This window comes from Fragaria vesca, linkage group LG5, assembly GCF_000184155.1.
Source record: "Fragaria vesca subsp. vesca linkage group LG5, FraVesHawaii_1.0, whole genome shotgun sequence".
Classification (NCBI taxonomy): domain Eukaryota; kingdom Viridiplantae; phylum Streptophyta; class Magnoliopsida; order Rosales; family Rosaceae; genus Fragaria; species Fragaria vesca.
The window spans coordinates 1789618-1812282 of NC_020495.1; the positions used below are offsets into that span (position 1 = coordinate 1789618).

A 22665-nucleotide genomic window follows, 5' to 3' on the forward strand; every position below is an offset into this window, starting at 1 on the left:
AATGAGTTTTATTCAATAAAACTTTTAGACTTCCACTGTCAAAAAAAAAAAAGTTTTATTTTAAAGTCTTATATTCATTTACTTGATTAAAATAAGTTTTGATCAAGTACATTGCTTATGAATATCATACTAAATACTATGTATTTTAATTTTACATTAATAATTTAAATTATTCTTATCGTTTAATTTTACAAACCTGATAATATATGGTAATTTTTCCTTTTTTTAGGTTAAAATGGAATTACTCATGATGTATTTAATATAGGCATCTTTTAATTAAGATGAATCTGTGCCGTTGGTTCAACTTAACACCTTTGGAGACTGTTGGGGGTCTTTAAATGTTTGCTGTTGATTTTTCCAACAAGACAAATTTGGGCCATTGATAAATGACCCATGCGTAGAAAATTCAGTTGATTTCCATCATCAACTTTGATGGCCCACACGTGTCACTATTTTGCCTCTTCTTTAGCGCGTGTTTCCTCCATGCACGTCTCTTTCACGTGACAACTTCTCTAGGTGGACCCGCCCAATTTTCGTGGGCCCCAAGTATTGGTCTGGAAATGTATCAAATATAACTGAAAATCGAACTTGGTCCTATAATTCCAAAACCAACACCTCCAATTTTAGCTCGTTGGAGATGAAAAGTCTCAAAATGAGACCAAAACCCATTTTTAGGTGTCCACCGTTGGACTTGCCCTAACATACAAATGACTAGAATAAATCCAACATACATGTCTAGCAAGAAGACTATGGAGATTAATCCAGACAATGCTATAGTGAAGGAGCTGAGGAAGAGGGTTGAGACTGATGACAAATGACAAGTCAGTGAAGGACCTTGTGCTGCTGCTCTTTGAGACCGCGCTGTTGAGTTCAACTATATAGTGAATGTGCTGACAGTTTAGGGACTATGAACCTGTACAGTATGCAGTGGTTCAACTCGGGCTAAAATTCCAGTCTCCTAGCCAAATCTGCGTCTTTGGCCTGAGAGCTTAGTTTGGCAACACAATATATGTGGTCGCCGCTCCCTGTGTAAACATGTTCAATGAAAATTGAGCCTTTGAATCAGATCAAAGATATAGAGTTGAGATCCCTTTGTGATTCATGTTATGTCATGACTCATTGATACTACTCAAATGGATTCCTTTCATTGTATATGTATCAATGTATGGCCAAGTGATGATACAAACCGTCACATTGTAGCTCCCGAATTTGAACAAAACTTTAGCCTAGGAAGGTAGTTTGAGGCATATCCTAAAAGAGCTGTTTAAGACTTTAAGACCACATTGGTGTTGCCATGTCATGGAGAAATATTACTCGGGATATACTGCAAATCAATGGTTTTCATATATTTTACTCATAACATACTGATAGGCTCAAATGCTCAACCCATGTCTGAATCTTAGAAAACTCAGCTTCACAAAGAAAACCAGAAAGCAACACGCAGTACGGAAGGGAGAAACGAATGGGTCTGCCAACAAAAGGGAAAGGAATGAAATGTGAAATTTGGGCAGTGCTGGTACATAAAGTTTGATACCCCTCTATTTGAAATAACAACACACAAGGGTGAAAGCAAGAAGACAGTAGAGAAATCAAAAATTTGACACCCAAACATGATACTGCCATGAACACTAATTATCACACAGATTAGTGGCCAAGGTATTGATCAAGAAGGAAAACCATGGTAAAATTTATGGACGACATTATAGATAAGACAAAATAAAACTGTTTCCCCAAAGTCGGGTTCAGAAGACAAAGTAGAATAACATAAGCTCATAATAGAATCCCAATACTAGCAATTGAACAAAACTGCTATTGTTTCCAACTAAGAAAGAAATCTGTTCTTGAAATACAGACTCAGGAAACCAGGCAACAGTTGATGCACCATTCTAACTTAAGAAAGATTAGAGCTAGCTGGCCCGGCACCAAAGCCACCAGCACCACGACCAAAGGCAGGTCTTGTGGGAGCACCCTGCACAATACCAAAAAAAAAAACAAGGTGAGCAAAATTGAGTAGCATATATAACTGACATGACAAAAAGGAGACCAATATGAACACTTCACAATGACAACTAGGCAGGAGATGAAATTTTGGGTTTGCAACACCTACTGGACATTCATATATCCAAAAATAACTAATCAATTGTCCAAACCCAATTATATCATGACTTATCAGTCATGCAATACTAGTAGAATAGTTTGTAACATGCAGATATTCATTTTATTGTGAAATTTCCAATATTTTCCAATTCTATAGATTGGGTTCTCTTCTCCGACATTCATCCCACACTTCTGTGTGGATGAGAGCATACAACACAAATGACGTAAACATATATACTGACTGGTAAGAAAAAGCATGATTTAAACAACACAAAATTTACCCCGAAAGATGGTCTGTAATCAGCAGGGGCTCCTCCCTTGTCACCGCCAAAGTCACCTCCTGGTCCACCACGAGGACCTCCACGGTAACCATCACGGTCACCTCCAAATCTACGCTCTCCATCACCAAAGCGGGGTGGGCCACTAATGCACGACGAAAACAAACACAAAAATACATTCCAGTCAATCAACATTCAACAAAAAAACCATAAACCAAAAGAACAAAATCATTGCAAAACCTACCAAGAGAGCTAACAAGCATGTCAAATATCAAAATCACTGCACACACTCAACGATTTCACTACTTAGACAGTATCAATGTATCTTACATATTAATTGAATTACCAGAGGACCTACAGAACTACCAATTCGCGAATATCATTGTGTTCTTCTACATTGTAGTTAAACGCAATCCACAAAACCACATCATAGTACAATAAACGTTCAAATTCAAACAAGAGTGGTGAATTACCGAGGACGGTCGCCTTGTGGGCCACCGAAAGGACGGCCAGCAGGCTTAGGCTGCTTCTTGAGAGTGTTGGGCACAATCTCGGAAGGCAGGTTGAGGTAGTTCCTCAAGAACTCAATCCCATCGTTAGTGAGGTACCAGTAGTAGTACATCCAAGCGAAAGTCTCCCTCACATACTCCTTGGACTTGAAGCTCTGCATCAGCTTAATCACCTGGAGATTCGGCACATCAATCTCCGGATGCTTAGGAAGGTTATAGTCCTTCTTCGCATAGCACACTCCCTCTGATCAGATCAAATCAAATCACAAGCAATTCAAATCAATCAATTCAATTACACGATTACGCGAAATTAGAGAGAGATTGAGATTTGCGAACCTTGGAAGAGGTACTTGGAGATCTCGCGGCGGTTCTTCTCTGAAATGATCTGCAAATAGCGAAAGAGATGAGAAACGAAACCAGTGAGGAGGAGAGAAGGTTGAGGAAGAAGAAGGAGAGGAGGAGGAGGAGTACCATGGTTGCGGAGGAGAGGCGGCGGCGAAAGATACAAGCTTTGATGTGCAAACTCTTTTCGCCTGCGCTCTTGTGTAAACCCTAAAGCGCTTCTGACCGTGTGTGTGGAATTTATACTTGTTTTCTAGGGTAAACGTAAGGGAAATTTGGGAGCTTACATCCGGGCTTTTTTGGGCCCAATTCTTTGGGTCTCGGCCTGTTGACGTTCTTCATTTTTTTTATAGTAAACTACATATTAGTTACTATCTAAATTTCAGTTTACAAATACATCTTTTACACATTATCTTATACATTTAAGGACAAAAATTAACAAATTAGGACAAACTAATATCCACATGTCATCTGTCACTACATATTTTACCTAACTACCCTTCACTACATATTATACTGCTACTATGAACGTACTATTGTCGTGTCGACGAGAGACATGTTATTGCCGTGTCAACGAGAGACATGCTGCTGTCGTGTCGACATGAGACGTGTTACTGCCGTGTCGACATAAGACCGTGCTACTTCTGTATCTACATGAGACGTGCTACTGCCGTGTCGACCGAAGACGTGTTACTGCCGTATTGACGAGAGATGTGCTACTGCCGTGTTGACGAGAGATGTGCTACTACCGTGTTGATGAGAGACGTGTTACTGCTGTGTAGGAATGTGTTATTACCGTGTCGACGAGAGATGTTGTCACGCCCCGACCCTTAATTTTTACATTAATTACTAGCATAGTGGTAATAAGAGTTTTACCGTCTTCGTCATTAAGTGTATAATTTAATTGGTTCTCAAAGAGGTTGTGGGGGACGATTATTTCGTAAGATTTATTCGAAGAAAGAAAATGCGACGACGGTAAAAATGGTAAATTTTTGCTAGTAAAAGGTAATTTTTATTGGGGTATTATTTTTTTGGGTGTTAATTTTTAGTGTTGGGTTTAAATTTGGAGTGGGTTTTAAGTTAGTGGACCGGTTGGGCAAAAGGCCCAAATCCTTTCTCTCTTTCTCTCTTCCCGAGTCTCCCTCCGCCCTGAAACTTCCGGCCGCCCGTTCGCCGCCGTCTGACCGCCCCTGACCGCCGCGCCGGTCCCGTTCGAACCACCATCCTCTCCTCTTCCTTCCTGGGTAGGTAACCGAGCCCCTAGTGCTGCCGTGAAGCAGCAGCCAAGCCCGAAAGCCCCGACTGCCGAGGTGGTTTTCTCGCCGGAACTTCCTCCTCCGGTCGCCATAGCCAGAGCTGCTAGGCTCAAAAGGAAGCCCTCCTCCCGTGCTCCAATCCCTTCAAAGGTTTCTTCCCGATTCGGCTTAGGTAAGGAGAAATCAGTATTTAAAATTTCTAGGGCTTTTATTTATGTTTTCGTTTGATTGACATGGTTAGGCTTATAATTGGAGTTTGTGCTAGTTAAGAAAGTGGTAGAGGAGGTTGAGGGGAAGGTGCTGCCAAATTTTGGTGGGCATTGGAGGTCGCCGAAGCTGACGGCCGCTGAAAAAATATTTTTAGTGGGGATTTTTATGAGGAGTTTAATGAAATGAGTTTTAGAATTTTTGGAAAAGTTTTGGATAGGCTTTGGAATTTTTAAAGTTTGGTATTTTTGGCGGATTAATAAGTTAAAATCCGGCCATTGGATTATTTATGATTAGGACGGTGGAAGGTGATTTTTCAGGATGTCGGTATTTGTGGAGAATTATGGTTGGCAGTGAATTTAAGGTTAAGGACATTAGGCATGGTTGAGCGCGCGAATCTCATATTTAATTATGTCTATTTTCTTTAAGCGTCGGTGTTTTATTTAAGGATTTATTTATGTTTTTGGAACAGGACGTGAAAAGGCCCAAGCGGAAGAAACCTCCGACCGACATCAGACTTAGGCTTAACTTGTGAGTGGATCTTTGTTTTAAATAATATGCATGCTTTATTTTGTTGCTCAGTTTATTTCTTCTGTCGGAATATATTACTTTTCTGATAATTGGTAATTTTAATTATTTTGGTGAGTTACAGACAAGAAGATTTTCGGTGTGTGTGTATATATATATATATACATACGAATGATTATGAGGATAGTATGTATATAAATAAATGTTAGCTAGCTATACGTGTTTTTCCGCCATAATGAGGTAAAATATCATTATGGTGTGACGTGAGCGTTAGACACAATCGTAGTAGCCCTATATGAATATAATAATTATTCATATAGGGAGTATGCACGTATATAAATATTTTCTAATGGAAATTATGGGAGAGCATAGATTTGATTTCATTGCTCCATATTTCTTTTGTCATTTATTTTTGTCCACTCACTCTAACGTTTTAAATGCTTCTCCCCTGGGCCCTTCGTTTTTAAAATGCTCAGTCTGCAGAGTTCAGTTCGGCGAGGATAGGAGGCGTGTCATAGATTCCCACCTCATCCAGTTTTCTCATATAGATTACTTGTTAACCTATTGTGTTGTTTATCCCATTTCTTTCGTTGTAGATGCTCTGATATTTATGGGATGGTTTAAGTGTGATATGAGATGTTGAAAATGATTCATTTGTTCATGTTTATTTAAGAGATTATTTATGGATGTTGCTTGGGAATTTTCGTGAGCTAGGTTTGGTGATTCTTCTTTCAGGTAGGGTTACCTATTTTCAAGGGAGATTCTACCAAGAATTTTGATAGAATTTTTCTTGAGGTAGGTCCCGCAAGGTTTATCCCGGATTTCAGGGGGGGAATCCGGGGTAGGTCCTGACAGAAACATAACTGATTAGGCCTAGAATAGGCACTCCCCGCTCATCGGTGCTCGGAAGGGCAGGTATCACATCGGGCAAGAATAAGTGCGGTGGATGCATTTGGACTCCCGATAACGATCCTGATCCACCAGCCGGAGAGTCCGAAGGAGCGGTAGCCGGAGACGGAGAAGGAGAAGGAGACGGCCGACGATGTATTGGTGGCATGCGGACCCCCAATGAAGCCGGAGCGATAGATGTGGCCTGAAAGGGTACGGTGGAGGCGTCCTCTTGCCAGAGCTGTCTCGTGCTCTGTGGTCTATGGCGAGTCACTAAGCCCTGTTGTAGTGGCTGCTCCAGGAGTTGAGCACGTCGGGTGTTTATCAGTCCTTAAAAGATTGTCTGGGGGTGGTTCTGGGTAGATGTGGCCTCATTACTGTCGCCACTTGACCCTTGACCTTTCGACCCCTTCTTTTTCTTAAAGAAATTCATGATTCCCTGTATATTAACCCTAAATTGCAACTTTCCCAATTTTTAGCATTTCAACTAATCAATATATTAACCCTAATCTCAATTCAATTCAATAACACACAATATAAACAATCCAATTCGATTCGATTCAATAATACTCAATATCAACAATCCAATAATACCCAATCTCAACAATTCAATAATACCCAATCTCAATCAATTCAATAATACCCAATCTCAATCAACCATAAACTCCCAATCTCAATCAATTCAACAATACACAATCCAATAATACCCAATCTCAATCAATTCAACAATACTCAATCCATTTTAACCCTAAACTCAATTCATATATACCCATTATCAACAATCCAAATTTATTACAAAACCCTAAATTTTGAAATTTCTAATTCTAATCGAAGATTTCGAAGTTTTACCCGATGAAGCTTGTATAGGAGGAGTTGGTTGAAGCCTGAGAGGGTTCGACGGCGGCGGCGGCGAAAGGTGTCGAAGGTAGAAGGGTTCGGAGAAGAGGGCAGAAGAAAAATGTTGGGATGCTAGGTTTCCAAACGATTTAAAAGGGACTTTAGCCAACGACTTAAAAAAGCTGTAGGCTAAAGTAATTGAATTTCGTCGGCAAAAGTCGCCGAATTTTAGCCGACGACATTCTTAATATATGTCGTCGGCTAAAGTCTTCACATACCCAATCGGACAGAAGGTTACCTTCGACGGGTCAAAGATTAATTAACTTTAGCCGACGTCACATGTGATATCGTCGGCTAAACTTACCCACTTTAGCCGACGACACGTGGCATATCGTCGGCTAAATGTTGATTTCCCAACGAGTTTTGTCCAATATCATCGGCTAAAGTTATTTTTTATTAAAAAAAACATGTAAAATCAGTATGGTTATACCCAATTTCTTGTTTAACGAACAAATCATGGACAATTATTATGGTTATACCCAATTTCTAATTCAAATTCCACACATATATATGCATCAAATATTATCACATATATAATCATCGATCATCTTCCCAAATATATATAGGTTCTTAATTAGAATCATATTCATTACAAATATAGTTTCACAAATTAAGGTTCATAATCAGAATCATCACTCGAGTCGACATCGGTGTCAGAATTAAGTTCTGGTACTATGTGCCGATCGTCATCTTCGGAATCCTGATTGTCGTCATTCAGATCAACATCAATAAGCCTTATTTCGTCGTCACGAATTCGAACCACACGGCCAGGCCTAACATTATTAACACGAATTGTTGAGGAATCAGGAATACCGATGGCATTCGGCTCTTGGTAAGCACTATCTTCTTCATCATCTCCGCACACTCCAAGTGTAGCAGCACTATAAATGTTTCTTTGAACCACATGGTTGACTACTTTCCACGCGTCTCTGTGCAGGAGATCATTTAGATAAAACACTTGTTTTACTGTTGTGGCAAAGACAAACAGATCATTTTCATACTAGCTTGCAGCGGTATTCACATAAAATACTCCATAATCATTTTGATCTCCTCCTGCATTTGCCTCATATTAGATTTTTTTCACTTCTTTTGTGCATAACTTCTGGAAGAAGCGTGACAATGCCACTAACGGCTCCACCACTTGACGGGGATGATAAGATCTAATGAATACAGGGAAGAGGCGTTGAAGCAGGATATGGCAGTCATGAGACTTTAATCCGTACATCTTATTGTCACGGAAGTTTACACACCTACCTATATTTCCTGCATAACCGGATGGATACTTAACACGACCCAGCCAACTAAAAATTTCATTCTTCTGCTCAGGCTTCACGGTGTAAAGAGGTTGAGGCATTGTTTTCTTCCCTTCTTTCAACCATAAATGTTTTCTTATAACCATTTTTTTAGATAATGCGTGCCTTTGGGTCGTCTTTAGTTGTTCCCTACCAATTTAGCACTGTGCCAACCACACTTTCGCACACATTTTTTTCTATGTGCATTATATCGAGGTAGTGTCTGATCATCAACTTACTCCAGTAACGGAGTTCCCAGAATATGCTTTTGTGTGTCCAAAATTTATACATATCGGGTCTATTAGCTATTGTCGCCACTATATTGGGATGATTGCTTAGCTGCCCAAAATCATATTCATTCAGTACTTCCAAAATTTCATCTCTTGTCCATCTCCTCGGTTGAACATCCATTTCCACAGTCCCATCAAATGCCTTGTCATCTGCCCACCATGGATGATCAAGTCCAAGCCAACAACGGTGACGCATCCAGACAATCTTCTTGCAATGAAGTCTCCTACACTCATCTGTCAGGCACTCTGGACAAGCCCTGTATCCTTTAACAACGTTACCCAACAGCATCCAGCGTGCGGGAAAATCACTAATAGTTCTAACAAGCATAGCGTGTATCTGAAACATCTCGTGATTGTACTTGTCATATGTGGGATGTCCAACTTCATCTAGGTACTTAAGCTCCTCAATCAAGGCTCTCATATACACATCCAGAAACTTTTCTGGATAACCTATCCTCAACGTAATCTTTTAGCACTAAATCATATAGATGAACAGCAAAGAATACTTCCTTCAAAATTGAGCACATATTCTCTGCGTGTTCTTACAGTAGAGCTATTTCCGTGGTCATGAAGCAAAAGTATTTTGTCTATACTAACAATCAAAACTTATTTCTGTTCAATGAGCAATTCAGAGGTTTCTCTTTAACATAAGAGAGAATCTTCAACCTGGAATGAGCATTATTAGCAAAGCAGAGCAATGCCATTCTGATGAAAAAGTTGAGGTATTAAATTTTTCTAGCAAACATGGACATGACAATCTATCAAGAATTACATTTTGAGCATGAATGAGCAATTTATCCTCTTACTCCAGGACTTGTTAGAAAATAGTTTTTTAGTTCATCTTAACATGAGCAGGAACAATCATATAGTCATTCGAGCAACCTTAGAGAGAGCATAGTACATTACTTTGAAATCCTAGAAGACAGTCTTTTGTTGAACATTAATAGCATTCCACTAGCAAGATTCAACACTAGTTTGAGCCATGATCCAGTCCAACATAACATTATCATGGAGCAAACTATCTATGTTCCTGGACCAGCAAGACCAAATGTCACTAGAATACTGAATTCTAAAGATATTAAGAGGTAGAGGAGCACAAATAGCCTATCATGAACTCTGGGATGATACACATATCAACCAGGTCAAACAAACAAAAGAATACAATCTTTACTCAGCAAAAATAGCCAGAAGATTGAAAAATGATTATGCTACACTCCGCATGAGCTTATACACCTAAGTTGCTTACAAACAATTTTGAGCACAAGAAACAACAAAGATAACAATACTCCAAGGTGATGAATATGAATATGAAGTCAATCACTGGCTAAACGTATCCAATATCGAACTGATTTCTTTGATCCTGAGCTACACAACATAGAAAATATGATGGAAGGATAAGTTCTCAGATAATGAAATAGCACATGCAACAAGAGCATGAAGACGAAGTTTCAATTCATTAACCGGAAGACTGTTAATGATTTCACTTTAAACTTAAAGTTTATGTATATTATAATAAGATTATTAAAATCTTTTCACGGTAAAAAAATGACCTAAAAATGAAGACATCTCCTAAAATGACCTTATTTGAGATATGATCATTGGTTTTTATACTGGTATGAAATTGGTATATGAAAAGTTGATGGACCTCAACCGACAATAATGCACAGTATAACAAGTAAAAAGCAAATATTTAGTATAGGAAGCTACGTAGCACGGAAACGGGAGCAGGAGCGCGGAAGCGGAAGCGTTATTTTCCAAAATTTGGAAACTTGGAAGCGTTATAATAAAATAATATATATATATATATATAATTATGTTAAAAAAAATTCAAAGGCATTTCAAATTCAAAGTCATTGTTCTACAAATATTAGACTAAAGACAATTCACTACTCAAACATCATGATCATCAACATCAAGGTCATCATCATCTACATCCTCGCCCTCATGAACATTGTCAAACAAAACACTCCAACAACACTGCAAACTGAAGAGACAAGGGCAGCACTCCAACAGCACTGCAAACTGCAATCATCAAATCAAAAACTTAAATCTAACATCAAGCAACTCCAAATATCCACATAAGAAAGAAAACAACTTACCACTATAACGTCACTCACAATCTGAAAACAACAATCAACTGCAACTAAAGCACAACCAGGGGTTCCCCAAAGTTGACCTGCCTAGCAACAATGCTGTCAAAGCCAATATTACATTACAGCACTAAAATGAAAACACATGACTCATAATTTCTAGCAACGCAGATTGCGCTGCATCCTAAACAGCAGTAGCACCAAGACCAAAAGGCAAAACCATATATCGCTAGACACAAACTTTCACTAACTGTGCCTGTCATCATTGATTAATCAACCATTAACCTGCTTGCTTATGCACATAAATTCCAAAACCTCATTCCCACCCAAACACCAATAATTCGAAATCCACAAAATTGAAGAGAAAAAGAAATTACCTTGAACAGTATCTTCGGGAGAAGAGAACTCTTCGATGTCGTCTTCAACGCTCCAAAACGGCGTCGTCGGGAGCTCCCGCTTCTCCGGCAGGCCTCGCTTCAGCCGCTTGAGCGCCCGCGGCGGCTCGATCTGCGGCTCGGGGACTTGATCGAGATCAGTGTCCACCGGAAGCGGAGGAGTGGAGCTGGGCGGAGGAGCTGTTTGGAGCTCCGATTCGAACCCGAAATCGAGTCCGAGAGAGAAAGATGGAGGTTCGTAGTCAGAGAAGATGGGTGTGAAAAAGAAGGAGACGGAGGAGATGGAGGAAGGCCTTGACCGAGAGCAGAAGAAGGTTTTGTTTTGCTAAAAATCAAAAATACCCTCACGCTTCCGTGTTATTTTCTAGGGCGAAGCTTCCAATCTGGAAGCGCGCGCTTCCGCTGCGTTTCCAACCAGACAATTTCCGGAATCGCGCTTCCGTGCGCTTCCGCGCGCTTCCGGCGCGCTTCCGCTTCCGAAGCGCGAAACGTGACCTCTGGCGCGCTTCCGTGCTTCCTAGATAGGAAGCTAGGTTTGTGATCTTGTTGTGTTTGTGAACTTCATTGTGATAAGATTAGAACTTGTGTCATGTCGTGTCATGACACCCATCATAAAAGATTGCATGTGCAAAGTAATCCTTTAGTTACATTGGGCAGTTTGGCGTGGTGGTGAGAAGAGTTTTCGTGGCTAAATTGTCAAGTTAAGTTTATCAATGTATTTGGCAAAGTTACGTTGAGTAGCTTATTTTTACGATTCACGATTTTCAAGAGAGATTATGGAAGTTGCACTTGGGCAACTATGAGAAGCTACCGTGATTATAAGCTGCTATGACTCAACCAAATATCCAATAAGTGCTTACTCTTCCATTGATCAAGTTGTCAGGGCCGTTGTAACCGAGGCCAATATATTTTCCTCGTTTAAACCAACTTCTTCCTCATTTTGTCCGTATGAAGCATATTAGAATTTTCATTGTGCTAATTAAACTAACAAAAGAAAAGATATCACTGCTATTGTATATATGTGACCTGTGGCTTAAATAAATATTTTTTGAACCATCTCATAGATAGTATACTATATAGTATATGATCAAACTTGAAATTTATCAGTTGGTAAATCATATAAATGAGCCAACGTAATATCGTATGTGATTTTATACTCTTTTTGGTCATTACTCAACACTTTTATATTAAAATTTACCAAACATTTATGTGTAATTACACCACTTTTTTTAAAAAAATTATCAAATACCAATCAACTTATTCTCACAACTTATTATTCTTACAGCACCACCGTAGTACGTACCCCCGGAACTTACATATTCATCCCGTTTCCTCTTTATTCGCAGTTTTGCCATTACCCCTACGAACTTACATGTTTGTCCCGCTTTCCCGTTTATTCACAGATTTGCCATTAGTTCTTAATATATTTATTAACTGCTGGACTGGATAGATGCCTACCACTTCTTTCTTCCTCTCTTGCCTCTCTGCATACTGCGAGTTACGTCCTCGCTCTTCGCCGCTTCTTTTCTCTCGATCTTCGCCGCTTCTTTCCCTATCATAGTGATCTGTCTTACTTTCTCAATCAATTGATTTGGGTTGCGATTTGCTTCATTGGGTGCTGAAACCTATGGGTGATTTTCTCCTGTCGTGATCTCCAAATTGATTTCTCAGTCGTTGCTTCTGCGTTTGGTGATTCGCTCACCGACAATCAGGTTTCCCTGCCGATCGGGCTCAATAGGTATCCTCAGTTCTATTGTATCTCCGTCGCCGATCTTCGCCATCCCGGTATGTAATTCATCTTCTGTTCTGTTTTATTTTTTTCCTACAAGAATATGATAAACATGTTTATAGCCCACATTACTCTCCTCCCTCTTTTTCTGTTTGATGCCGAGAGAATTGCATTTTCTTTCTTTTTGGTTTACTTTCGTAGTATGCATATATATAATAGTTGAAGCTTTTTGTAGAATGATTCTTGGTTCCAAAGGGGTCATCTTCTCTGTCATAGTTCAATATTCAAGTTTCAACCATTCATATTCCAAATTCTATGTATATGTTTATGTAAGTTGACAAGGAGTTGGACTTGGACCTCAGTTTTGGAAATTTGATTCCATATATCTATATCTAAAAGTAGTGAATGTTTTTTTTTTTTTTTGTTCGAAAATTGACTTGAATGTTTGAAGGTTCATATCACTCTGCTTGCAGTTTGTATGTAAGACAGTGCAGAATTATCGGTGTCTATATCAAAGCAAGACCAAAGCTTCTGCCAGTATCTTCCTGCCATTTTCATTAGCATACATGTATGCATATATTCCAACATTCAGGTTTGTACGTGCGTTTTTGCTTAAGCATCATTAGCTTATGTGTATTTTAACGTTGTTGACTTTGCATAGATGACATTTGAAATGTTTATTCATCAACTTGAGTGTTATTATTTCAAACCCTGGATATACAATATATCTATTCCCGCCCTCTTCATAGTTTGCTTTCAACAACATTTGAAAGTTGAAACAAGTCCACATTATTTAGCTCCTTAGATCAGCATCAGCTCAACATTTTCATTAACTTGAGAATTAAATCAAATGTGCATGTAGATATTGAGATCGGCCTGAATAGCATTCCCTTACCGATAACCAAACACAGCCGTCGGCTTGCCCATAGTTGCCTTCCGGATAGTAAATTTTTGGTTTGCTGCTGCAGTTTCTCACTTTTTCCATTCGTAGGGTTTTGCAATTTTCTCAGTTTAATTGGCTTCTGCAAGCTTTCATGGTTCATACATATTATGTTGGTTGAATTAAAAACGTAGATGCACATCACCAAGTCAACCTAGCCACTTCAGTCTTATCTTTGGTGGCATATGGCCGCCACAATATTTTATAACTTTGAGAAAAATGCCAAAGCTAATCTAATCCATTGTCTTATTTTTTTTTTTTGGCAAGGTTGTCTGTTTTCTTTTTTTGTTTCTTCCCTTTTGGATGCAAATGTGAATCGTAGAATTTAGTATGATAATATGATGACATGTAAAAGATAAAGCTGTATTGTTTAAATTTCAGGCGGTTCAGGTACTCAATAGAGTGATAAGGTTCCTAACTCTAGCTAAGCTAGCTTCTTAGACTATTTTTGTCTAACACAGGTTTTTTGTGCCAGTATCCTTTCACCTCTGCCTCACTGACTAAAGGTATTGCCTCTCAATTACAATGTTGATGTCTGGGTTTTTATACACTTGGTGTTAGGCTACAAATTGTGTGATAGTTCATTGGATAGTTTGTCTCCTTCTCATTTACTAACTCGGCAGATGGGGTGATTGCAATTTGAGTTTGTTTAGGTCTCTAGGTTTGTTTGTGTTGTTTGTGTTTTGTTCATTGCATTGTTCCTGTCATGATTTGGGGTCAGTTTGGTTTTATTGTTTACTGATTGTGGTCATTGGGTTAATTGTAATGATAAAGAGCACTAATAAATAAGGACGGTTCTCCTTCGGAAGTCGGTTTTCTCTGTTGTTGGGTTTTCTGGATATTTAGGTGTTGGTTGGTGCATTGGCTTCTTTATTTATGACAGTCTAGATATGTCCAATTTCGCTTGCTTTTAAATAGGTACTCCAGAGATGTGTTTTGTAGGAACTGTATGATTGAACTCGGGCAGATGGGTTCCTGATTCCAATCTTGGTTCTTTTATCACATCCAGGTTTCCTGAGTAGCTGGCCTTCACTTTCATTTTGTGCTGTCAATGTATAATTAGGGTTTGGGGTAATTGGTCCGGATTGAATTTGGCTTCCCACCTAATCAGTCACACCTTTGGTTCATGTTTGTAATTCTATGTTTTCAGGATTTTTCTTCTGATTGTATTATTGGCTTCATATTTAACACATGATTGATTAGTTGTTGTGTGTGTGCGTTAGATCAAGATTCTGAGAATAATCAGTTAGGATATTTTCAACCAAATCATAAAACGAAACTCAAAACTTGGTTAATTCCATTGTTGTGATTGTTTAAGATCCCTTTGTACTTTGAAAGCGAATTTTGTTTACAGGAATTCATGAAAAACCTATAGCTGTACTGATTCATTTGATAATTTTGCCAACAGTAATTGCTTGGTCCGGGTATATGGTTTTTCCTATGTTCAGTTTTGGTTGCAATATTGCTGACCATTTGTTGTAAATTCCTCAATGTTATCTGGCCGTTCACTATTGGTGTGTATAAGTATTAGACCATTTCAATATTAGTGTCTGTTCATAAGTAGTTTTTAGGAAATTCTCATGCTTCCTTTTTTTTTTTATGTGGTTCTGATTTCTTTTTTCCTAGGTATATCAGTATCAGAGTGGGGTATGTTGTTGCTGAGGGTAACCATTTTAGGATCAGGGTGTTGCTGAGGGTGTCATTTTGATAATCATTGAGATATGTAAATATATGAGATTTGTGTGATTATCTGAATTATTAATGTGTGTGATCATCTCTGTCCCTGGATAACTATTTGGGGCAACATGGTAGCTTCCATGTTGTGAGAAACTGCAACTGATAGTGAGTTACTTCTCCTCAGGTTCTTTGTTTTCATAAATGTGTGGTTTTCTTGCTTGGTTAAGGTTACTTGATTTTTGAACTGTTTTTCAGGGTAGACGAACAAATGATGCCTTAACTTTACAGGTACAACTTTACAGGTATACCTTTTTTTTTGGTTTCTTTGCTCTATCTGTGGCTCTCACTCTCAGGAATGAAAGATAATTAGAAAAATTTACTTCTGCAGAGAAAATGAATCATTTGTTTTTCTAATATAATATAAAATACATCTTTTCAAATTAAAATTAAAGCTACCATGTTCCTGCCTATGATCTATGCAGGTTTATGTTTGTGTAAACAAGGAAAAAGCAAGAAGAAGACGTTCGTAATACACTTAGCAGCACTATTCCTTAAAATTATCCCTTTTCAATATATTTGCTTTACTGCGTTTGCCCATTTGTGTTCATGATTACCTATATATCCTGATTCAGGGTAACCTGAGATTTCAGTTGCAGAAGTGTTCATTCGTTTCAGTGTGACCAGAGGCATACTTTTACCTTATAACTTATAATAACAAAGCAATTGGATGGTTTCATCTACTGTCGGTGTGACGAGAGGCATACCTATACCCTAAATTATAAGATGGTTTCATCTTTATGTATCCAGTTTCATAGAGTTCTTAACAGAAGATGGTCCTTCATGTATCCTATTCAATAGCAAAGGCTCCCGTTAGTGGTTTATAAATTATTAGATGTTATCACGTTGTTCAATTTCAACTGTTTTATTCCATTTGCATTTCCACTTCTACATATAATTTTTTACAGTTTCCACTGTTTAGAATGTTGCCTTAATTATTCTTGCTCTCCACAATGAACCTTTATATATATTGTCCTTCCAGCTGGTAAGAAAAAATTTAATGAATAAAACTGTCGTACTCCATTAACACAGAACGTTCCAAAAAACCGCGGCTTGCCGCGGGCATCATCCTTGTGGTATATATTGAAGGATAAAATACAAAAGGTGGGTACATGGCAAGCTTTTTATTGCTATCTAGCAAGAGCATGTGATCGACTGACCTGACTAACAAAGCAAGGCAACGACATATATGCCTGCAAATTATTAAAACATCACCAACCAATGCAAAGATAATAGCATATGAAAAAGACACGCACGTACGTAAACATGGGTGGAACCACGAGGAAGAAGAAGCTTAATTAGCCAACAGGATCCGAAGATGACACTATTCGAGAACTCGTGGGAACAATTGGATATTCCCGTGGCTCACTTTTTGATGATCCTATTGGTTCTTCTGTGACCCTGTAGAAAATGTCATGGTTATTGACTCCAATAGCAATGCCATCGTGCTTTTCTAAGCGTCTTGTCACTCCCGTTAACAGAATGTCCTCCTGAGTGTAGGAGAAGGGAATGTCATACGAGCCTAGTGACTCCCACCTGGTCACAGAGACTTTAGTCCATGGCTTCGCAGTGATATCTATCGTATCCTCCTTGCTCACTTCCGTAGTACGCTCTGAACCCATCTCATACGCTGCTGTAAACTCCCATGAAGTCGTGAGCGATCCCTCGGAGAATAGTGGAACCTTTGCTGTGAGAGTGGCCGACACGCCATAGCTGAAGGAGAATTGAGCGTTCCAATTAGTAGTCACGGTCTCAGTATATGTGAAGGTGCGGCTAAAACTCTGTTCTGAAGAGGTTTCGTTGAACATGGTTTGTGTCGACATGTCACTTGGGTGCCCCAACAGAAGCCTCGCAGCACTTGTGTTGTATCTGACATTGTAAATCTTCCTGGACCTTACAGCCTCCTCCACCACAAATTCTGCCTCCGGGACGAGTGTACGGCTCTGGTAAGCTAGGAGTTGACTGGCCGGGACTCGCACGACGTACCATGGCGGCGACGCTGCAGGCATAGAACTCAGGGAGATCTTATTATCGTCGCCGTTAGATGGTAGGCTCTGTACTTTGAAGAGGCCGTCGGTCCATCGATGATCAGGTGACAAGTTGAGCTCGTGTGAAGCTGTGTCGGCGATAATAAACGAGTCCAAAGGACCTTCTCGATGCGACCTCCAGCATCTGTCGTTGGCGAGGCTCCGAATGCGAATGGATCCATGAAAATCGGCCGGCGGTAAGATCTCGTGCATGGCATTCACGTCCAATGCGTCACCAGCGGTTCCGCACGTCAAGTATGGATCACTACCGTTGGTGACTAGCCGAACATAGTTGTCGTTGTCTGCTTTGAACACGACGAATTGAGGGAGTTTGAGTGCCAGAAAGGACGATATGTCGTGCACAAAGAAATTGGTTCCGGTGAAATCAGGAGGGGCGAGCTCGAGGACTCGATCCGGAATCGTAGAATGCAGTCTGCGTCCGATGTTGACGTGCGTGAACCGGACACGTTGGAGACCTCCGGAAGGATTTGACATAGTGAGCTCGAACATGGTGCATGACCATGATGATTGGTCCTCCACCGGTTCGTCCGCCACCGCAGAGACTCGGTGATCATCTTCACTCCGGATGGCCAAGTATTTGTTGTTGTAGCAACATCTTATGTGCACTCGTCCATTGCCGGCGTTGACTAGTTCCAGCTTAGTTAAGGCACTCAGAAACTCGTATCCTTGATTTATGAAGAGCCCGCTACCAGCCTCGTCGTCGTGCACGTACTCCAGGTAGCGGCGGTCATTTTGTCCACTGCTCGACAGCGAAAAGTATCTGGGGATTGAGCTTTCTGCTGCCATATCTGCTCCAAGATGTGAGAATTAATTGCTCGAGTCGATTCGATTCGATTGAAGATGTGCTAGCTTCACTCCTATATATACAAAAACTAGTCTAGCTTGCTTGTAGCTAGGTTCCAAGTTTTGGAAAGATTTCCACCGGCCATCACTTATTGGATACATGGACCACGTACTGGCTATTAGTAAAGTTTCGCATCAATCAGCGTTTTGTAATTAAAAAAAATTACAAAAACTTATCTGATGCATATGGACTGTTTTTTCTCATAAGGGAGAGGATGAGGCCTGAGACTACGGTAGATTGGAAGCTGATCGAGATATTGTGGTGGAGAGAGTTCGTGTTGGCTGGGAGGTTGAATCATTTGAATGTGATAGTATACTTTTGCTATTTTTCTACCTCAAATTATTGTGATCACTTATTGGATGCATGGACCACGTACTTTGGCTGTTTGTAAAGTTTCACATCAATGACAGCGTTTTAGTTAGCAAAAAGAAAAAATGTTTCACACGTTTTTATGGTGCAAGATCGATCGATCTTTGTTTTCCTTCTTCACATACAAAAAATATATTTGGAATATTAAATGGTTTCTCTCACGCACGTCCCTTAAGGTATATTTTTACTCTTAAAAAAAAAAATGTATTTCACTCCTTGAGATTTCAACACGTCGTGTACACAAAAGAGTATTTAACTCATATTTTTTGTGGAAAACCTTAGCAGATTTCTCGTTATATTATGAATATATTAGTTTAAGATTGCTAGCAAATTTGTCACATTTTTACGTGACATTTATGGTTCATGAGCGTGTCATGGTAATGTCATCATCCGGCCCCATATAGTTTGTTTTAAACAGGGGGAGATGTTCATTTTGAAGAAATCTCGAAGTTTGTAGCATTGTGTCTAATGGATGTGAATGATACATTGTATTCTTTTTCCTTCTAAATTTGTTTTTATCCCAAATAATTTTTATTACTTGACAATATTTTGATGAGGCAGCTTCATGTGTCATACCTCAAAGAATTCAACACTAAGAGTACTTTGTTTATTTCCTCTGTGTATGTTTGTAGCAGGTCGTCACCATAACAACTTCCCTACTAATCAATATATCCTTTTATTTGGAGAGAAATAACAAAGACAATGCTATTTATCTAGACACCAAAGTTGAAGTTCAAGATCTGTCTCAAAACATCAATGAAGCTTGACTGACAACAAAAGTTCCATATTCGGAAGTAACTGAGGGTGATGGAAGGTAAGAACTTTGTACAATCCAACAAAATCAGACATCATTTACATCAACTCAGAATCTGTATTCAGGTGACCTGGCTTGACTTACTCATTTTCACTGTAATTGGCCTCCTCACTACATCCTGCCAAATATTCTGTAGGAATAATAGTGATATTAAACTAAATAAATTACGAGACTATTAATTAGTAAATACATAACATTGTAAAGAACAATGTATGGAAATTCGTTACCGATTGGTTGAAGGTTGAAGACGAAGAACTAAGTTGAGTCACGTGTATCACACGTTTTCCTTAAGAACTTTCACGCCGCCCACAGGCTTGTATTACGATGTTCTCCCAGGATAAAACAACTTCTGAGTTTTGTACCGCAACATGAACCCCTCGACGAACTAGAAATAACATTGATCTATCACCGAAAAGAGGGAGAGAGAGAATTGATCAGAAGAGGAAGATTGTTACTTTCTGACGGTATGTGGAATGAGGAGGATGATGCCTATATTTATACATGGAGGAATGAGGAGGAACATCAATGTCGGCAAACAAAAGGTTTTTCGGTTTTGCATAATTAACCAACCAAATTAAATTTCGGTAATAAGTTTATAACTGAAATAATGTGAAAGGCCAAAAGTTTTGTAACCAAAAGAATGTGGAAAACCAAATAGTAAACTACAGTTTAGTTACTAATCAAATTTTAACTTATAAATACATCATTTAGACAATATCTTACACATTTAAGGACAAATATTAACAAATTAGGAGAAACCAATATTATCTTATCATCTGTCATTACCTATTTTACCCAAATACCCTTCTTCCCCGTCCATAAGACTAGCCGAAAAAATCAAAAATCTCAGTCCCAGACCTAACGTATCGACCGTCTCTCTCGTTTTCTCTCTTCTCTGTGACGAACAGTGGCGCTGGAGACATTCGCCGGAGAAATTTCGTCGTTTTGCTCACCGGAAAGCTCAGCAGAGAGTCCGATCAAGCGTTGATCAATTGTGGAGTTCAATCGTTTAGTCTGATCATCTCTCTTCGGCAGCATCAGTTCTCTTCTGGTTTGTCGAAGCGATCTATTCTTCTATGAGATAATCAAATTTTCTGGTTAGATTCTTGCTTATTCGTGTCGTTTTATGCTTTAATTTCATGTTTTGATCGTAATTTGATGCATGTGTTTTGTTTTGATCATAGTTTATATGATCTCTTGTGGAATTCGTCTAGTTATTGTTTATTTTTGGTTCGTTTTGAATTTTGAACTACTTTTTGGTTGAAAATCATAATCGTAGTATAGCAGTAGCATGTTTCTGATTATAGGTTAGAACAGTAACATAGTAGCAGAGGAAGTATCAGTAGTTTGTTTCTGTAGTTTTTGACTATAAGGAACTAGTGACATAGTATCATAGTAGTAGCATAGAACTAATAACATAGTAGCATACTGAAAAGAACTAGTTTATGCTGAATTCATAATAGAGCAGTAGCATAACAGATGTATGTACTAACAATGTAGCATAACAGTAGCATACCAGATATGTATCCACAGATTTTGGTCTGTGGATAAATTGTAGCATAACAGATGAACACAGTAGCAGATATGTTTATACAGATATAATATAAACACAGTAGCAAATATGTTTATTAACAATTTCATACCATATATGTTTCAGTTTTTGTATTTGTGGATAAATTGTAGCATAACAATAGCAAGTTTTGGTTTTTTGTGTTTATGTTATGTATTAACACAGTAGCAGATACAATATAATGGTAGCTTTATTAACAGATTTTCTAATTGTGTTATGTAGTATGACAAAGCCTATATATGGGAGATTTACTTATGGCACAAAGACCATTCTTTTACCATTGTGTTCAGGCACCACCTATGAAGAGTTGCTTGCAAAAGTTTCCTCAAGATTTCAATATCTTGGTGGTTGATTTGTTTTTAGATATGCACTCACTGATTGTTCCAACTGTCATTTAGAATGTGATGATGACATTTCTATCATGTTGGATATCTTTCCTATGTTGAACTCTCCCTTCATAGATATATCTGTTCTGGATATTGGATGTAGCTCTAAGAGCTGTATTGATGAGGAAATTCATGTTGCTGTGATTCCTGCTACTACTGTACCTAATGCTTCTGAGGATGTCCCTCTACATGTTGCTAAAGCTAATCTGAGTAGCGATGATTCAAACTACGAGGATGTTGATAATATGGTCATTGGAAATTTCGTTAGTAACAAGTCCAAGAGGAAGTATATGTCTAGTGAATGGAGCGAGTATATCAACAAAATTGGTCAAGTTTTTGTTGGTGTTGCCATAGAATTTCAGCAGAAGTTGTGCAAGTTTGCAATAGAGAAGGGTTTTCTATTTGATTATGCCAAAAACGACAACTTAAGGGTCAGTGCTACTTGTTCGAAAAAGGAATCTGAGAAGTGTGAATGGTACATTTATGCTTCCATAGAAAAGGCTAGCGGCTTCTTTGTTATAAGAAAGTTGGTGAATACTCATTCTTGTCTTGGTATCGTGAGGCATGAAAAGCATAAGAAGCTAGGATCTAAAGTGATTTCCAGTATCATTGTTGATAAAGTGAAATCTGATCATTTGATTAAGCCGACAAATATTGTTAAGAATTTTAAGGAAGAATATGGTTTGGTCATTCCATATTACATGGCATATAGGGGCAAGGGTTCTGCTAATGATCTTGTCAATGGTAGTGAAGCTCTTGGGTATGCTCTATTACCTTGGTACATTGATGCATTGAAGAGAAGCAACCCTGATTCATACTGCATTCTTGACTCTATTGAAGGTCGTTTTCGACGATTGTTCATTTGTTATGGTGCTTGCCTAAAGGGTTTCCAATATTGTCAACCGATGCTATTTCTAGACGGGACTTTTATTAAAAACAAGTACAAGGGTGTCTTGTTAAGTGCTTGTGCTAAAACAAGGAATAAAGGTATGCAAATTTTTTCTGAAGTTTACTTTTGTTATTTTGATTTTTTTTTTTGTCTAGGTAGTAGCAGGATTGGTATACCATGATTCATTGTGTTTTTTTATTGTAAATCCATGTGGACTTCATAGTAGCAGCCTTTTTTGTTGTGATTTTCACTTGATTATGTTCTGCATGTTGT

At 38.7% G+C, this 22665-nt stretch overlaps 1 protein-coding gene across 1 annotated transcript in view; it reads right to left on the bottom strand.

Moving 5' to 3' along the window:
* Positions 1-1517: 1517 nt before the first annotated feature.
* The window catches only part of LOC101291534, a 34340-nt gene continuing 13192 nt past the window's right edge, over positions 1518-22665 (bottom strand). Inside the window, exons 10-21 of the mRNA XM_004300766.1 lie at positions 16780-18308; positions 16633-16665; positions 11052-11394; positions 10684-10760; positions 10481-10606; positions 8584-9050; positions 7676-7931; positions 3356-3436; positions 3221-3269; positions 2849-3128; positions 2379-2520; positions 1518-1969 (exon numbers count right to left, since the gene is read on the bottom strand). Of these exons, the coding sequence (XP_004300814.1) occupies positions 1892-1969; positions 2379-2520; positions 2849-3128; positions 3221-3269; positions 3356-3436; positions 7676-7931; positions 8584-9050; positions 10481-10606; positions 10684-10760; positions 11052-11394; positions 16633-16665; positions 16780-18308 (3461 nt within the window). The 3' untranslated portion in view covers positions 1518-1891. The remainder of the gene's footprint in view (positions 1970-2378; positions 2521-2848; positions 3129-3220; positions 3270-3355; positions 3437-7675; positions 7932-8583; positions 9051-10480; positions 10607-10683; positions 10761-11051; positions 11395-16632; positions 16666-16779; positions 18309-22665) is intronic.